Source organism: Sorex araneus, chromosome 4 (assembly GCF_027595985.1).
Source record: "Sorex araneus isolate mSorAra2 chromosome 4, mSorAra2.pri, whole genome shotgun sequence".
In the NCBI taxonomy this organism is placed as follows: domain Eukaryota; kingdom Metazoa; phylum Chordata; class Mammalia; order Eulipotyphla; family Soricidae; genus Sorex; species Sorex araneus.
The window spans coordinates 161,929,266-161,947,710 of NC_073305.1; the positions used below are offsets into that span (position 1 = coordinate 161,929,266).

The window sequence follows — 18,445 nt, forward strand, 5'->3', positions numbered from 1 at the left end:
AGGGGTCACTCCTGACTCATGCACTCAGGAATCACCCCTGGTGGTGCTCAGGGGACCATATGGGATGCTGGGATTCGAACCCGGGTCGGCCACGTGCAAGGCAAACGCCCTACCCGCTGTGCTATCGCTCCAGCCCCGAATGTTTGTATTTTCTAATGGATATATGTCATTATAAATTTTAAGATCTTATTAGAAAATTAAAGTTTGTATCATCTAAACTAATAATAATAAAATGTAATAGCTAGAAGCATACTGAGTTATGAAAGAAAATAACCTATTATAATTTGTTTGTAGTATCAATTAAACTATCTACATGTAAACAACAAAAAATGACTTTTAGTATATTTAGTCATATCTCAAAAAGACCAAAAGACTAAACATACTAAATAGGAAAGATTATTTCTTAAATTTTAAAAAGTTGGAAGATAAAAAAGATAAAAATTTAAAACTAGTCCTTTTAGAAAGTCAAATAATCACCAAATGGTGAGTATAAAGAACTAATCTTTACAAGCTCTTTGCAAGGTTTAGTATTAGTAAAAAAGTCATGAACTAGGGGCTAGGGAGACAGGACAGTGGGTGAGATGTTTGTCTTCTATACTGCCAACTCTGTTCTGATCATCTGAGTACCACCAAGAGTAACCCTGAGCATAGAGCCTGGAATAAGCCCTAACCACCGCCAGGGATGGCACCCCAAACCAAACCAAAACCAAAACATTCACAAACTAGCTTTTTTATTAACAGTGTGACTTTTGGATCATATTAGATTGGTTGCTATGAGAAGACGAATTACAGGTAAGTGATCTCTAAAATGGTACTCAGTAATTCTGCCTCCTGATACTTCTTTCTCTGTGTAATCCCCTTTTGTTAAGTGATGATTAAACCTAGTGACCTACTTCTAAATCAGGGCTTCTTATACTTTTCCCATTTGTGACCCAGGGTATATAACAGGTATTAAAAATAAAACATATACTGACAACAAATTGATATTCAACATCCATATCTCCCATAGCAGCTCTACTTGGCCATTCTTTGTTACCAGTAGTTGGTAACAAAGCTTTTTCCAAGTGAGGACATTAGGGCAAAGTGTCCCTGATTGCAGGGTGATCAGATACATAATGTTTCCCACATCAAGTTGTTTCTCTCAATTTTTTCTGAGATCTTAACAAATCACAGAAAACATTATGATAGATAGAAGACAATTTTTACCATTTTCTGCAAATGAAAAATATAAATATATTCACAAGAAGCTCATCTCTTACATGCAGGCATTCAAGTTTATGTAGAAAAAGACCAGATGAATACCAAATTACTATAGTGATAATCTTTGGATGGGTAGATTATTTTTATTGTTTTCTTTTTGTCTATATTGTCTACAATGAGCAAATGGAATTTCTATAATAAGGGAAATTTTTTCATTTATATGTCAATAGGCATTTAAAAAAATTACTATAAAAGGGGAGTAATTAGGTTATCACTTGAAAAGCAGATGTGAGTCATTAAGGGTAGAGATTCTCAAGTAAACAACCAAAGTTGTGGTTCACTTTCTGCCTGGTTCTAAGAATTAAAACCTCACTTTCTTCTCTGAAAAACTGATATAGTATCACTCCCCCTCATAGGGCTGTTAACAAGTAACAATAATTAATTCTTACAGAAAATTTTAGCACATAGTAAAACGCTACATAAAGTTTACCTATTATTATTGAATTAGCCATGTGTCCAAATGTAAAACTGGATTTTCTTGGTTAAAATACTATTAGACCTCAATAGTTCAAAATAAAAGTGTTCTTTTTTGAAAAAAAAAATTTTTGAATCACTATGAGACAGTTAAAAAATTGTCCATGATTGAGTTTGATTCATACAATGTTCAAACACCTATCCCTTCACCAGTGCACATTTCCCACCACCAATGTCCCCAGTTTCTCTCCTGCCACCTCATCCCCAACAGCCTGTCCATTTTCCCTTTCCACTTCCCTCCCTCCCTCCTTCCCTCCCTCCCTCCCCCCCTCACTCTCACTGTGGTTTGCAACACAGGTACTGAAAAGCTGTTATGTATATCACCTTACCTCCTTTCAGCAAAGAATGTTTCTTTAAAAGATCATTTTATATTTATCAAAGTAAAATACCTTGTTTCAGCTTCAGACAGGACTGGAATTTTCTTTTTCTTTTTCTTCTTCCTTTTTTCACTGCTCAACTTGCTATCATTCAATGAAGTATCTGAGGGAAAGTAAGCCAACTGTTCTTTGAGCTTCTTTCTTATTTTCTTCTTAATCTCCTTTGCCATTTCTTCAGCTACTTTGAGCTGGTACACTTGCAGCATTTCTTCTTCTTCATCTAAATTATTTTCCCTTTCTTCATTTGCATTCTCACTTTTCTGTTGAGCAACATCTGGCTGTGATTTTTTTCGTGTTTTCTGATATGTGGAATCCACCTTCTTCTCAGACATCTCCAGTTCCATTTCTTGCGGAGTCATCTGAATCACTGTTTTGATAACCTTTTTATTCCCCTTTTCTTGCTTGTCTTCTGCGCTAACATCATCATCTTGGCTTTCAGTTGTTAACTGTGTGTTTTTTAGTTTATTTTTAGTGATTCGCATGCTCTTTTCATTAAAGTCAGGAGCATGTAAGTCATCACTTTTAGCTTCTTTAATATTCTGAAGATTGCTTCGAAGGGTATCAAACTAAGAAAAAAGACATAGTAAGAAAATTTCAGCTAAGCAGTTTGGTTATAGAAATGTTCAACAACATGTCATCATAGGAAGAATATTTCATTTTTCATAGTGATACCATTTCAGAGCATATGCTGAGTCCTCTCCTAGTTCATTCTCATAGCACTAGATGAATATATCTCAGAGTAATCTCAAACTACTTGAATTATATGAATTTATAAATTACTTGCTCAAATTTTAAATACAATCTTCTTTGACAGAATGATTCATATTCTAAGTAAAAAGTATTTGAGAAAATAAGAGAGTCACTGAATATAAAGCATTTCAGTTTCCCTCATAAGAAAGCAAACACATGTCATTTGTTATGCTTTACAATTATTTTTTAGAACCAAAAGTCGTTCAGCTTTACAGTTACCCTGTAATTGGTCAAAAAGAGTCAAAGGGCTGGAGCAATAGCCGAGCAGGTGGGCACTTGCCTTGCACATGGCCAATTCAGATTCAATCTCCAGCACACCCATAAGGTCCTCCAAACCCACAAGAGTGATCCCAGAGCCTAGAGTCTGGCATAAGCCCTGAACACCATGCTTGTGGCCCCAAAACAAACAAAAAAAACACAAACAAAAATGAAGAGTCAAAATGCATCACTGAGGTCCCAGTGCCACTGCCATGTAAGCTCATCTACTGGCCCTGTTCCAGAGACTCATAAATCTCGAAAAAGATCAACTATTACCCATCTTGGTGGATAATCCATGGGCAACAGAATAACAATGTGTGTTATTTATTGGGTATAATGTTCTATAAACCATAATAAGATCTAATTTATTAGCAAAGTTATTTAAATCTTCTCTTTTATATTTATTTTGTGACTTATTTTACCAGTTCCTTAAGAGGGAGTATTGATATACCTATCTATATTTGCTGATTTGTCTTTTTCTCATTATTGTAGCACTGTAGCACTGTCGTCCCCTGGTTCATCAATTTGCTCGAGAGGGCACCAGTAACATTTCCATTGTGAGATTTATTGTTACTGATTTTTTGCATATTGAATACACCATGGGTAGCTTGCAAGGCTCTGCCATGCGGGTGGGATACTCTCGGTAGCTTGTTGGGCTCTCTGAGAGGGATGGAGGAATCAAACCAGGGTCAGACGCGTACAAAGCAAACACCCTACCCGCTGTGCTATCGCTCCAGTTCATTATTTATTTTAATGCTGTTATTAATAGTTTCAAGAATACATCATTCCAACACCAAACCCACCACCCGAATGCCCTTTTCCCTCCACCAATATATCGTTTGGGGGCTGAAAGGAAGGGCGTATACGCTTTGCACACAGAAAGCCTAAATTCAGTCTCTAGCACCATGCAGTCAACCAAGCACCACCAGCAGCAAATCCAAAGAAACATACCAAAAGAGTTCCTGAAAATTTCCAGGTGTGGCCCCTAAACATAGTAATAAATAACATACACTCGTTAAGTAAATAGAACCTTCCTTGATAATTCAATATGAATTTATTTTTAACTATTTCTATATTTTATCCCAGTCAGTACTATTTTCTCTTATTAGCAGTAATTTTCATGACTTTTGCTTTGACAATTTTGTTTCTGTTTGGGGGCCACTCAGCAGTTCTGAAAGCATACTCATTGTTTTAAGCTCAGGGGACTGTATAGATTGTCAGGGACTGAATCAGGATTGGTGATGTTAAAGGCCAATATCTTAAACCCTGTACTATCTCTGTGGCCCATTTTAATTCTTAGAATGTCTTTCCACATTAAAACAGGACCATACTGCTAATAAGAGTAAATCGGCCATATCTATTTCCCATTATTTATATGTCTATTCATTTAAACTTTTGATTAAACTATGGCTAGGGTCATCCATAAGATTATGACATTTTCACACTCATCCACAGCGCTCACCGGGTTTGCACTCCTTTAGTTTTGCTGCTTGTACATTGGCTTGCCAGTGTTCACACTCTTTAGATGTACTATGCATAAATATTTTGAGTGTGGTTCTTGCCAGGGGAGATAACTGTGTAAGTCACACATGCTCGCCAAAGGCTGTATTTCTGACCATGGGTGCTAACTCAGAGTTGCATTCCTTTGCTGTAATACACAAATTTGGTTGCCACTGTGGCTTAAGATTCTACTGAAGCTGGAGGCAGAAAGCAGACCTTTCAGGATTGCATGTGCTATTCCTCCAGGCACTGCCTTTTATATTTTAAGATTCCTGAAATGCAATTGTGTGTGTGGAATAAAATATGGTTCCATCGACCTAGTTTTCTCCTCAAAACTATGCACCTATGTTAGCATCAGCTCTTAAAGTACAAATTCTAAAACATCTAGAAAAGCTGTACTTGAGTCCCTGGATCTTTTTAAAATTTACAGATATTCTTCCTTGTTTTTGTTTGTTTGTTTTGCACTAAATAGTTTAATTTTGTTAACTAAAGCAGTAGTCTGGGGTTGGAGATGTAGTACAGCAGGTACTATCTTGCATGCAGCCTACCTAGATTTGATGCCTGGCACCACATATGGTCCCTCAAGCACTGCCCGTAGTGATCCCTGAGCACAGAGTCAGGAGCAAGCCCTGAGCAGTGTCATTCACCTTCCCCATTTTACCCTGCATAATCATTTAAAGATCCATCTGCTTTGTCCCAAATGACAGAGTTCAATCCAAAGTTCCTTGAGGTTCTTACACAAAAGTCATAATTTTATGCAAACACATGTCAGCATTATATATTATAGATTACTTACTGATATTTTTTCTCCAGATTTGCTATTTTTTTTCTTCAGCTTTTTTCTTTCATATATTAGATCACTGTGAGTCTTAAGCAATTCCTCAAAGCGAACTTTGGTTTTCATTTTGGCTTCACTTTCAACTACAAATAATAGAAGTTTATGTCATTTTCTAAATAACTCTTTTATAAAACGTTATTAACATTATTATTGTTATAGTAAAGAACATAGCTTACGTGAATTTTTCTGCTACATTTGAACAATCAACCAATCCTTTATTCAAAATAAACTCTTTTTGGCTTTGATGAAAATATACTCCTATAGAGACTCATTGTCCTTCTCTCTCAGAGGAGCATACAACAACTTGCAATAGCAATGACGCCAGACCCCACACCAGGCTGTTTCATTTGGGATACCCCAGAAGGGGGTAGGTGAGGCCTCTCTCTGTCCCAAAGGACCCAGCCCCAGCAGCCCCAAATCCTCAGAACTCAACTGCCACCATGCTCACAGCCACTCTCCACATGCTCGGGCTGAGCCGCACCCACAAGTGAACCTATTCCTGGACATTTCATACCTCGCACCACTCAGATTCAAAGACTTGTGCCCCACATTTGATAGAGTTTAAAGTAGAAGGCAACCAATCTTATAGGGAAATATATTTTTACATATATATGCATATATATATATATATATATTAGCACATGAGGCTCGACCTTTAAAACATTTTAGTAATCTCTTATAGAAGGGTTTGATTTCCCTAGGTGAAATACAACAATCTTCACACACTTTCCTCTAAGGAAAATTTTTTGGAGCATTTTCAGCGGTTTACTCATAACAAACAATACAAAATAAATTGTTTCGGTTTTGCTTTGGGGTAAGGGTTAGGGTTCAAGATGGAAACATCCCAAATATAGTGGTGGGAAGGTATAACGGTGGTGGAATTGATGTTTGATTACTAAATGTAATAAAATATTTTATATTTATAAAAATATAAAATTAAAAAATCTAAAAAAACAAAAGCAAAAAAAGAAGAAAAAAACAAAAAAAGAAAAAACAAAATATACTTCTGTATATTACTTTTTGTAGGATAACATGGGGTTTGTTTTTTTAGCCTTGCCACAAGGAACTTAGTTTACCTTAGAGCAATGGCCTTTCTGTATGGACACAGGAAGACAGTTAATAATATGCTTTGTAACTTGGGAGCTGATTGACTCCAGTAATATTTACTCAGCTAGTTTTCTTCTTTCTTCAGCTAGTAATCCACTTAAATAGTTACAGTAAATTTACTATATTTCTAGCCATGTCATTCTGTATGAGCACAGTAAGAGATATATCAGACTTAAAGTTTGGTTCTTCCTGAGGACATTCACTATGTAATCCAGACCACAGTCCTCAGGCCAAGTTAGTCTTCCTAACCCCCGCAGGGTCCTAGTCTCGTTGTTACTTTTGGATCATGATAGCACTTGTCTATGATCATGCTCTTAACTTATAGTTGAGTATTGTGGCACTTTGGCCTGGCCCATTTTGAGGCCAGGGTAGCTCACAGCTTTCCCTGGACCATTCCGTCCCTCATCGGGACCCTGCTTTTGGGGTGTTAGGAACTAAGGGCAACTGAGTTGAGAAAGCAGATGCCCGGGAGTAAATATTAGAGTCAATCAGCTCCCAAGTTACAAAGCATATTATTAACTGTCTTCCTGTGTCCATTGCTCTAAGGTAAGTTCCCTGCGGCAAAGCTAAAAGGACAAACCCCATGTTATCCTACAACTCTGGCCAGTTAACTTCTTCAGTTTCAAATAAGTGCCTCCTTACTTAAATCCTCACTAGTCATACTGCGCTTATTCTAGCTCCTTAAAGGTTCCTTCCCCTGTAAGTTCTTAGAACACAATGCAAATTTCCTCTAATTTCTCAACTAGCTGTTGCCTGTCCAATGTTGTTAAGCTGTTGCCTGTTCAATGCTGCTTCTGAAGTAGAAGTTTTTTTTCTACCAATTTGTTCTTTCCCTGTTTGTTCCACTGGCAGACCTATTCTCTCATAGTACTTAGACCAACTTGAAATTATATATAAATAAATGTTGTCTCTCCTATTATGCAGTTCATAATTAATGCCTACTTATCATGGATTCTGGCACAGAGTAAGTTTAAATGAGAACATGCTGATTTAATGAATGAAGGAAGGAATGAATGAATTATTCCATAATAATTATTCCATAATAGATAGTAAACTACAGCTTGAAGGCTAGTCACCTGGTGTTGTAAATAAAAATATGCCAATTCAGTTAAGATATGTCAAGTTTGCTTTTGTGCTTCCATGGCAGAGGGGTTAAAGAGAGAGTACAGGAGGTAAGGTATTTGTCTCTCAATGCCGCTGACCTGGATTTAATCCCCAGCACCCCATAAGGTCCCAGAAGACTGTCAGTGATCCTGAGTGAAGAATCAGAAATAAGCACTGAGCACAGCCAGGAGTGGCCAAAAAACAAACAAAATAATAGTGTAGGGACCAAACCTAAAATATTTACTAACTTGCTTTGGATATGCTATAAGATATTCTTTGTGATGATAAAGAATAAAAATTAACTATATATCATAATTATTGTTTACCTTGTCTAAGTTCCAAACTGCTATCTACGAATACATACTAATCTTAATTACAAATATTAAAATAGAAATACCAAACTAATATGTTTAAATTTACATTTGGTCAAATACATCTATTCATTAAGTAGCTAAATAACCCCTTAAAATAATCAAATTTTAAAATAAAAATGTTACATGCAGAAATTTTACAAAAGTCTTACCAGTGGGCATATCTCCGCTTTATAGAGAACACTGATCAATAATGTAAACCACTGATTCAATCAGGATCCTATTAAAACAAAGAGGATTTACTTATAATATGGAACTCCTAAGTAAAGCATAAGTATTGTTTACATTTCATTTTGTCATTGTCTACTTTCTAATCATGCTTATGCCACACTAAAGCTGTTTTCTTATCCCTATCCTATGAAATTATTTATTTATTTATTTATTTGTCAACCCGGCGACGCACAGGGGTTACTCCTGGCTTTGCCCTCAGAAATTACTCCTGGAAGTGCTCAGGGGACCATATGGGATGCTGGGAATCGAACCTGTAGGTCACATGCAAGGCAAACTCCCTACCCGCTGTGCTATTGCTCCAGCCCCCAAAATTATTTGAATACATTTAGAGTATGCAATAAAGCAGAATAAACTAGATCATACTTGAATAACATTTATATATATATATACTTTAAAATGTAATCTTTTGAAAGATAGTGCACACCTATTTTGACTAGTCAATATATTTTTAAGGTGCATTCAATAATTAAGAAATATCCCAATGCACTATAAACAAACCAACACTATTTTAAGATAGTCTTTTCCAAGAGCATATATTATTACAATAGTACAATATGGATGTGGGCAACATATTCAAAGATAATGAACTAAAATATACCTGCCACCGAAAATACTTTGTTAGAAACCATTAAAATCATTCAAATTTTCAAATAAATAGTTGGGTATGTGTTATTGTGTATCACAACTATAGATGAACTCAACATATATATTTCTGAATTACCAATTTTATTTAAATATGAGGAAAGGTATCCAAATCACAGTATTGTCCACACTAGGATACAACATGCATATATTTTTATGGATAAAAGTAAACTGTAATATAAAAGAAAAAAAAGTGGCACAACAATTGTATTAACATCCAAATTCCTGGAGATCCACATTCACACTTCTCTGATATTAGGAATAATTTGGCCAAAAAATAAAGTATAAGAAGATAGTGTGATTACTACAAAGTGTGATTATATAACTGCATCTAATTATGTGAGTTAACATTTATGTATCATATACCTGGTGAGTAGATTCAAGGAGCCATCACTATATCTACATAGAAAAAAATGCCCAAATTTTTTGGATAAAGGTCAGTAATCTTTTTTTCTAGTTTTGATAAGGTTCATCTACTTTTCAATATGCCCCAAATTTCAAAGGACAGAATGAAAAGGCAAGTACACTAAATGATGCCATCAATAACCAAAACCTGAAAACACAGAGAGAAAAATTATGAAGCACATAAGAATAACACAATAAAAGAAAACATCTGAGCTATGAGTTATCATGGTAAGAAAAGTCATAATCTTTCCCCCCCACCTTGAGTAGGAAAGTATCACATCTTAAACTGAATACTTCTGAAGAAATCCCAAATGACTCTCATGCTTCTAGAACTACATTATTTAGACCAACAGTATCACATACTACAATATGGCCTAATGTGGTGAAGCATTTTAAAATACAAGTCCTAGAATTAGTCTTCTATGATTACCTGAAGAGCAACTTAAGGTTTATGTTTTCTCATCTGTAATACCACTGTAATAAGAACTAACCCTGGAAGTCACATGATTTAAAACAGTACCTTGGAAAAAAACATAAAAAAAATAAATGGAGACAGCAAGATTAGTGGGGCTCACTGAATGTAAATGGGTATAAGCAATAGTTCAACTGTCATATCAATGTATTCAAATCTACTGGCCAGGTGGACCTGCCACTAAATTAATCTCCTTTCCTTAATCTCAATTTCTTAATCTTTGAAAAACATATATAGTGAATCACTTTGTTACTTCAATGTCATCTTTATAAACTTAGAATTCTAGATTTTATTACATAAAATTTAGCTAAAAACAGGTATATGAAACCATGAAATTTATAGTAACCATTATTATAACATTATTATGGTTGCACAGAATGATTAAAAATGTGTTAAGATTTATGGCTTTGATGCATACAGTTGCCACACCTCAATACCACGAGTGTCCCAAATCTGACCCCACTATCCTTTTATTATTTCTAGTCTATTTCATTCTCCTTCAACCACTCCTCATAATTTCTTGGTAATCTCCATTTTGTAATCCAAGGCCAAAATTTGATACTGAATAATCTCTTGTTTTGTTTCTCTTTATTATACAGATAAGTGAGATTGTATGGTATGTCCTCCTCTGTCTTATTTTGCTAACAATAATACCCTCCAATTCTACCCATTTCAGCAAACAGCAATATTTTATCTTTTCTTATAGTTGCATAGTCTCCCACTGTGTATATTTATCCATTCATCTATAATTGTACATTAGAGATTTTATGGAAATTATATTTCCATATGCTGGATATTTAATAGCTGCAATGATCATAGGCGACAAATTTATGGCTTTTTTTGGGGGAGGGCTTGTTTCTGGGATAGATGGCAAGAAGTGAAATCACTGGGTAGATGGAAGTTGTATCCTTATTTTTTTTTAGAATATTTTTCTTATCTCCACAATGTTTTCATAGAGATTGAGCCAGGCAACATTCCCACCAACATGAATGAGGGTTCTTTTTAAACAACATCCCCAGCAACACTGATTGATTCTAGTATTTCTGATATAAAACAGTCTTACTGATGTCAGGTGTTATCTCTGACGAGTGTCAGATATTGTTGTATTTGTAATTCTCCACATTTTTTGATGAAACTACTGATTTTTTAAATTTTTTTTGTCACTGAGCTTTTTGAGTGGCTTATATGTGTTGGATATAAGCCCTTTATCTGATGTATGGTGTGTAAATATTTTCTCCCATTCAGTAGGGTGTCTTTATTTTAGTATTTTTGTCATATAAAAGCTTTCCAAATTGATGATTGCATTTGTTTATTTTTTTCCACTAACAACAAACCATTAAAGACCTCTGAGGTTCATATCCTAGAGAGTTTTGCTTATGTTTTCCTCAGTGTATTTTATGTATTGTGGTCTAATTCTGAGTTCATTAAGCCACTTTGAGCTAACTTTTGTTTATGGCGTATGATATGGGTCCATTCATTATTTTGCACTTAGTTATTCAACTTTCCCATCATTAGTTAGAGGCTTTTCTTGCTTTACCTAACAAGCCCAGTCCCTATGTCACAAACTGTCTACAAATCTCAGAATTTGTCTCAAACCTCAATTCTGTTCCACTGGTCTGAAAGTCTAACTTTATTCCAGTACCATATAGTTCTGATTAAAATTCAAAGTCAGAAAATGCTCCTTATCTTATTTTTCGTCAGAATTGCTTGGACCTTTTTGTGGGTTTTTGATTCCAAACAAAATTTTAGGGCTTGTATTAAGACCTTGAAAAATGTCATTTTGATGAGAACTGAACTTGTATAATGCTTTGAATAGGCTGGTCACTTTGACAATGCCCATTTCTCCTATCCATGAACATAGAGAATCTTTCCATTTTTTGAGGTCCTTTTATATTTCTTTCAATAGTGATAGTTTTGATACATATGTTTCCATCCTTCTATAATCCTGGGTTATTGATGGTTTGGGGATACTATCTGAAATGAGGTTCTTTCTCTTCTAGATTTTTCCTTGGACAAAGAAACCCAATGTATTTGTGTGTATTTATTTTGTATCTGTAAAAATGCATTGCTTTTTTGGGGAGTGGGCTGTCTACTAAGCAATAATCAGGAGGTCAGGACATGTTCTTCTTGTGGTTCAATGCACAGGCTCGAGGTTCAGTGCTCCACAGGTCCTGTGGGGCCAGGATTCAACCTTTCAGTGCTTGGTGGTGTTATATTGGTTTATTGTATCAAAGAAGTTTTTTGTAGTCTGTAGGGTCTATGTGTATATTATAATGCCATCTTTAAAGAGTGAAGAGTCTAACAACTTTATCAATTTGACTTTTGTCTTTTCTTGCCCAACTGCTGTGAACAATACTTCCAAAATTATATTGAATAACAGCGGAGAAATGGACATTCTTGCCTTGTGCCTGATCTGATGGGGAGGGTTCCAGTTTAATGCCACTGAATATAGTGTTGGCTGTGGGTTAACTATATGTTACTATCTTGAAGTTGTGTTCCTGTTATTCCTATTTTTGTTCAAAGTTTTTATGTTGAATCTTATTGAGATATTAAGCATCAAACCTCAAGAAATATTTGTCAAAAGTTGCCTTCCTTGAATCTTTCTTTGACCCAATAGTTATTTAACAGTATACTGTTCAGTTTCTAACTGTTGAAGCTTTACTCAAGTGTGTTTGTGTGTGTTTGTGTGTGTGCAAATTTCTACTTATTGATACCGTGATTTGAAAAAATACTTATGATTTCTCCTTACATCATTTATCTTGGACACTAGAACTGTGTCCCTGCATGTGGTCTATTCTGAAGAGCGCTCCATGTGCACTAAAGTAGAATATATAGTCAGCTTTTTGAGGGTGGGGAATCTCTCAATTAATCCTCATTCTTTCATCTCCACATTCAGGATTGTTCCCTTACAGATAATGTTTGATCTGTCCAGTGACAAAATTGGCATACTGAATTCTCGGCTTGATCTGTACAATAACAAGAGAGAGATATTGAATTCTCCCACATCTATTGTATTACCTTTAATGTGTCTTGTCAGGTCTGTTAGGAGTAGCTTTATAAACTTTGCTGAACTTTCATTTGATGCATGTATGTTGATAAGAGTTAAGTCCTCTTGAACTACTAATATACTTCAACAAGTATGTAGTGGTCCATCCACATATGGTTATTTTCTTTAGTTTTATTGCTACTTGGTCTGATACAAGTACGGCCATCCCTGCCACTGATCTCTATGATTATTCTTCTATCCTTCATTATCAGCCTGTATTTATCATTAGAACTCAAGTGTGACTCTTGTAAGTAGAAGGTTCATTTTGTTTCCTGATCCATGCAACCACTCTGCCTTTGATAGGTGTGTTCAATCAATTGACATTTAAAGAAATTTTTGAAATAAAGGAGCATAGCCATTTTTCTCTGGGGATTGTTTTTGCCATTAAACATTTATTTTGTTTTAAGGGAATCACTCAGTATTCCTTGAACTTATGGTTTAAACGTAAAAAAGTTCTTAGCAAATCTTCCTCTTTAGACTGGGGTATTTCTTATCCAGCACCCATTCTTCATTCTTTTTCTTCTTTGGATGGATGTTTTCCTCTTGCAATTTTCCTTTAGATATCTGTAATTTTCTTAATTAAAAATCTCTTGTATATTACCTTTTCTTTATTGATGATTACATATTGATGATTACATTGTCATCAAGATCAATGAAGTGGTTTAGGAGGCATCTTCCATTCTGCTAGGGGGTATCTTCCTTTCTATGATCAAGTCCTTATACTGTATTCTTTAGCTCCTTTACTTGTGCTTGACAAGTTCTTTACTTTTCAGAAATCTCTAAGTTGATTTGATCTGCCTGTCATTGATTTTCTCAATTCAGCTATTATAAAGAAAACGTTTTTTATGAAATCATATTCAGGCTGTGTCAAAAGTTCTAATGTATAATTGAACTTTCCTGAGCTTGTCCCCATCCTTTTATGCAGCTGAATTTCTTCATTTTTTCCCATTATCCCTGTTACTTTGTAGGAGTAATGAGCATAGCTCCAACCACACTTGTCTGAGCCATAGCTTCAATTTGTGTGCACCTGGATAGCAACAGATTTCTGGCACCAGTATCCAAGAATCTAGCTAGCCCTAGCTTTGACCTAGGGATTAAAGTTACTGGTGTCTGGCAGATGCATTTTCCAGTACCAGTACCAGTTTTGGGATAGCTACTCCCAACCAAGGCCTAGTGTGCACGGTTCACATCCAGGCTACTTTTTGTATGCTGCAGCCTCTAGAATAGCAGCTCTCAGTTGTTTTCTTGGGGACAGTTGCTCTCACCTGAGGCCAAGAGACAGCCACATTCTGACTGTGCCAGTCTACAGCTTACTTTTCCCTTGACAGTGCCCAGTCTGTTTTTGAGATAATGAGTAGAGGCACAAAGCAACTGTTTTAAATTCTTTCCACTTGTTCTCCAAATTTGGTTGGAGATCAAATTTGATGCACCACTTTGGGACAGCTTTCCTTTGATTTAGAGCTGGCTGTGGCTACAAGACTGTCACATTGCTTGAAGGGTAAAATGTGAACTATGAAACTGTCAGGGTGGGGCCACAGCACAGCAAGGCTGAGACTAAATAGGCTGGACAGTGCTCATGTCAGGAATAGCCGCTCCCAATCAGGGTGAGATGTGGATGCACTTTTTGTTGGGTTTAACAAGTCCTGGCAAGTCCTAATATCCTATGACTCCTGAGATCTGGTACAAAACTGAATTCTGTGACAAGCCTAAGCACCCAATATGAAGCTATCAGGTAAAGGATGAAATGGACCAATGAGCTCAGATAGTGTGCCTATCAAAATAGAACTGACATAGTATCCAGTTGGTATGACTTATCTGTCATGATCACTCCCTACTGGTAAGGGAAGTGGCATCCTATTGTGCTGTATTCAATAATATCCAAGTTGTTTCTCAACTTAGCAGATGCTGATATGAAACAGTTCTTTGCACTGAGTATTCTCCTGTGCTAGATTGGTGTTTTCTGCCTATTACTGGCATGCTACTCCTAGTAGTCTCTTTTTCAACTACTTCTCCTCTTCAGGGGAAGCAACCACTCCTTATTACTGTCTACTGTTCTACCTTTCACAGAGTACAAATTCCCTGAGCTGATGAGTCCTCTCTCCAATAAATTCATTGTAAGAGTTCTATGTGGTGCTGTGCTTCAATCAGTTTTATTCATTCTTATGTTGATATAGTAGGAATGCTGATTTCTCCCTTTAGGTCATCCTGGCTCACCTGTCCATAAATCAAACTTTAAATCTTAAAATAGTAAAACACATGTAGGGATTTTAGAATCATTAAATAATATGCCAATGAAACTATTAGAACAATTTCTAAAACATGGTGATCTCTATTAAAATGATAGCATTATTACTAATGAAAATATATGTACACACCGTAGAAAAATTAAGCTTAGCAGACTCTATGATATTCAGCAAGGAAATATACACTAAAGATTTAAGCATCTGTGTATGTCTCAGTTGCAAAGAAGAAAGAGCCTAAGATATAGTTTTATGAGTACACAAAAATTTAAATATAAGTGAAAATTTAAAAGAAATCATGGCACAAAGCATGAAGAAAAGTTTGAAGCAAGAAGTGGTCTGTTTTATATGAAAATCAGAGCTGATGGCCCAAGTGTATCCACTGCATTTGCAATCAGGAAGTCATGTGTAAAAGATGTAGAAATCTGGAAGCCAGAGAGGACTGAACAGGCATCATATAGAAGAAACACATCTATGATTATTTCTACTGCTTACAATTCTTTCCCCACTCTAAAAGACAGTAACAATAAAATTTTTTTTTAAATACAAACATGATAACATCAGTTTACAATCCTTCACTAGCTCCCAATATGGGAAAAAAATGAGCCTTAAGATTTTGAGATAACTACTTTCCCTTTCATTACCTCCCCTTTACCAGCCAACCTTCTACTATGTTCTGTGATCCAGCCATTGAAACTGGTTGTAGGGTTTCAAATGTACCAAATTCATTCTTGCCTTCGTATCAATGCCGTTCTTCCTAAGTCCCTTTGACAAATCTCCAATTATCCCTTGACACTAAAAGCCTGCAGTATATTCTGAGGAACCATTAAATATTTCCTTGAAGAAAAGTTAAATATTTCTCCTCCATAATACTTCCATAATACTTTGATCCTCATACCTTTCTCTACAACAGCCCTATGTTTTCACAAAGGTAAATTCTTGTAATTGTTCCCAAATTGTAAGCTTTCAAAAGACCTGGTCTTTTCTCTCGTCATAAATGTACCACTATATATATGTATATATAAAAGGTAGGGAGCTAGAAATAACATTTCATGGTTAAAAGATTCTTATTTTTCTATTTACTGACTGTGTGTCCTTGAGTAATTATTCAATTCTTCTAAGAATTAATCTTGGCTTTGGCCTATGAAAGAAAAACCCTTACTCTAAGGATGAAAGGAAATACCAAAAGTAAAACGCTGAGGAAAGTGACTGGAACATTGAGGATGCTCAATAAATTATGTTATGCCCTCTATTATAATCTAAATATGATGTAGCATAGAGAAAATCTATGATTAAGTGAATTACATTTATGTTATTTACTATTTAGTCGCTTAATGCACAATTGTATCAATACATGCAAGTATTATTTCATAATAGAAAATATATTACATAACCATCTTTAGTTATTAATATGTAGTACAGCAACCCACTATTGAATAAGTGATTTAACATTTAGTTAAAAATTATATGGAAAAATATAGTTACATACATCAAAGTCATAAGTACTACAATATTGTAAACATGTGATACAAATTATAATTCTTTTTTATAAGTGGATGGGGTTGAAAAAGGACTGTGAAACACTGGTGGAGGGATGCTAACACTGTTGATGGGTATGGAATTGGGATAGTGTATACCTGAAAACTGACAATATTTTAAATTACTGTGCTCAAAAATTGAGGGGCTTGAGATCAGACTAAAAACTATATGCTATTATTTTAAAGCTAGTCCTTCACAAACCCATTTATACTCGAAAAGATGTGACATAGGAAAATTAACTAGTTGGCCTCATTTTTCCCCTGACTACCTTATTATTGCACAGCATATAATTAATGATTAAAAGACAATAGCAGAGGCTTGGATAATTCACACCTAAAAACAATACTTATAGCACAGGTAGGGGAGAGGGAGCGAAGAAAACTCAACAAATGAATTAAATGTCTATATAAACAAGAGTCTTAACAAGGTTTAAAATAGCCTCTGGTGTTTGATTTTTTTCTCATATATATGTGTGTATATAGTTTCCCAGGATCCATAATCTCATATATATGTATCTATATACTTATATATAATGTCCCAGCATCAACAATCTTTCTGAAAATCCAACACTGGTAAATGCAACAGGTGGAGAAAAAAGTTAGATCCTTTTCTTTAATCAAAGGAAAAGCCATATACTTGTCAGTAGATGTTTCCTACTAATACTGAACGAAATGCAGCACAACTACTTGTAAAGATTTCCTTTTCAAAAGTCTACCCTTGCTTCTAGTATGCATATCAAAAGGACTCCAGTTCTTACAGACAACATACGGATCACCTTTTCTCGGTTGGAATCAAGACGGGATTTCACAGGTACAAGAGTCAGGACCGGGTTGACACCTTGAAAGGAAACAAACGTTATCAAGAAGGCGTCTGAGGTGTAAGGATGTACCGCAGAATGGGGCGTGAGCGACACAAGACCACATTCACGGGGGACACCCCGCGGGACCTACCAAGAGCCGGGGGGCCTGGTCGGGAGCTAGAAACTGACAGAGCATCTCCCGACACCCATCTCTCCCCCGCCCTGGACCACCGCGATGTGGGGCAGCCCCCGCTCCCCGGCCACTCCCAAAGCCAGCACCCGCCGACGGCGGCCGGCCGGGTCCTGCGTGGCGGCCGCCTCTCCCGCCCCGCGCGCGCCCCTGCAGACAACTCGACTCACACAGACCAGCGCCAGCGCCGCCGGCCGCGCCACCAGCGCCAGAGCCGCCGCCCGGACGGACGTCGCCCAGCGGCTCTCCTCGTCCAGTCGGCAGCGACCCAGGTTGGGCAAGCGGACCGGGTGTCGCAGTGCAGGCGGCTCGCGACCCGCCGACGTCAGCACCTGCCTAGGCCGCGGTTCCCATGACAACCCCAGCGCCGGCTCTTCCTGCCGGAAGCGCGGCCTAGTCCCGGAGTCCCTCCGAAGTCCCGCCCCCGAGATGCTCGCGCGCCCACGCGCGCGCGCCCGCTGCCCTTAGACCGTGGCGCGCGCGCGCGCTCCAGGGCTGCACCCTGGATTCCTCACGCCCACGAGGCCGCGGGTGACCCTGCCAGAGGGCAGCATTCGCTTGGGTGGGAGCGGAAAGGGCCCCCAAGCGTGCGCAGTACCAACGCGAGGCCCCTGCCCCTGAGCCCGTTGAACCGTCAGTCAGTTCCCCCGATTTCTCTTAGCCTCAGAACCTCTGCCAGCGCTTGGGGAAAACGGAGGAACAAAGCAGGTCCCGGAGGACGTCGTGGAAGCCGCCAAGGCTAAAACAACATGAAATGAAGGGAAGAAACAGACCCTACCACGCGATCGTGCCAGCAAAATGATAGTCACAGGCTAAACATCAAAAAAAGGAATTTGTCCTCC

At 37.1% G+C, this 18,445-nt stretch overlaps 1 protein-coding gene across 10 annotated transcripts in view; it reads right to left on the reverse strand.

Annotated features, from left to right (window-relative positions):
* AHI1 (Abelson helper integration site 1) overlaps positions 1–17,979 on the reverse strand; it is a 216,703-nt gene extending 198,724 nt beyond the window's left edge. For 4 of the 10 annotated variants that reach the window (XM_055135623.1, XM_055135617.1, XM_055135625.1 and 1 more), the window contains exons 1-5: positions 17,774–17,978; positions 17,390–17,451; positions 8,192–8,259; positions 5,416–5,540; positions 2,124–2,677 (exon numbers count right to left, since the gene is read on the reverse strand). In XM_055135623.1, coding sequence (XP_054991598.1) covers positions 2,124–2,677; positions 5,416–5,540; positions 8,192–8,201 — 689 coding nt within the window. In that variant the 5' untranslated portion in view covers positions 8,202–8,259; positions 17,390–17,451; positions 17,774–17,978. Of the gene's footprint in view, positions 1–2,123; positions 2,678–5,415; positions 5,541–8,191; positions 8,260–9,278; positions 9,466–17,371; positions 17,452–17,773 lie in introns of all 10 variants that reach the window. The other 6 variants (XM_055135619.1, XM_055135618.1, XM_055135620.1 and 3 more) reach the window with 6 other exon arrangements.
* Between the last annotated feature and the right edge of the window lie 466 nt (positions 17,980–18,445).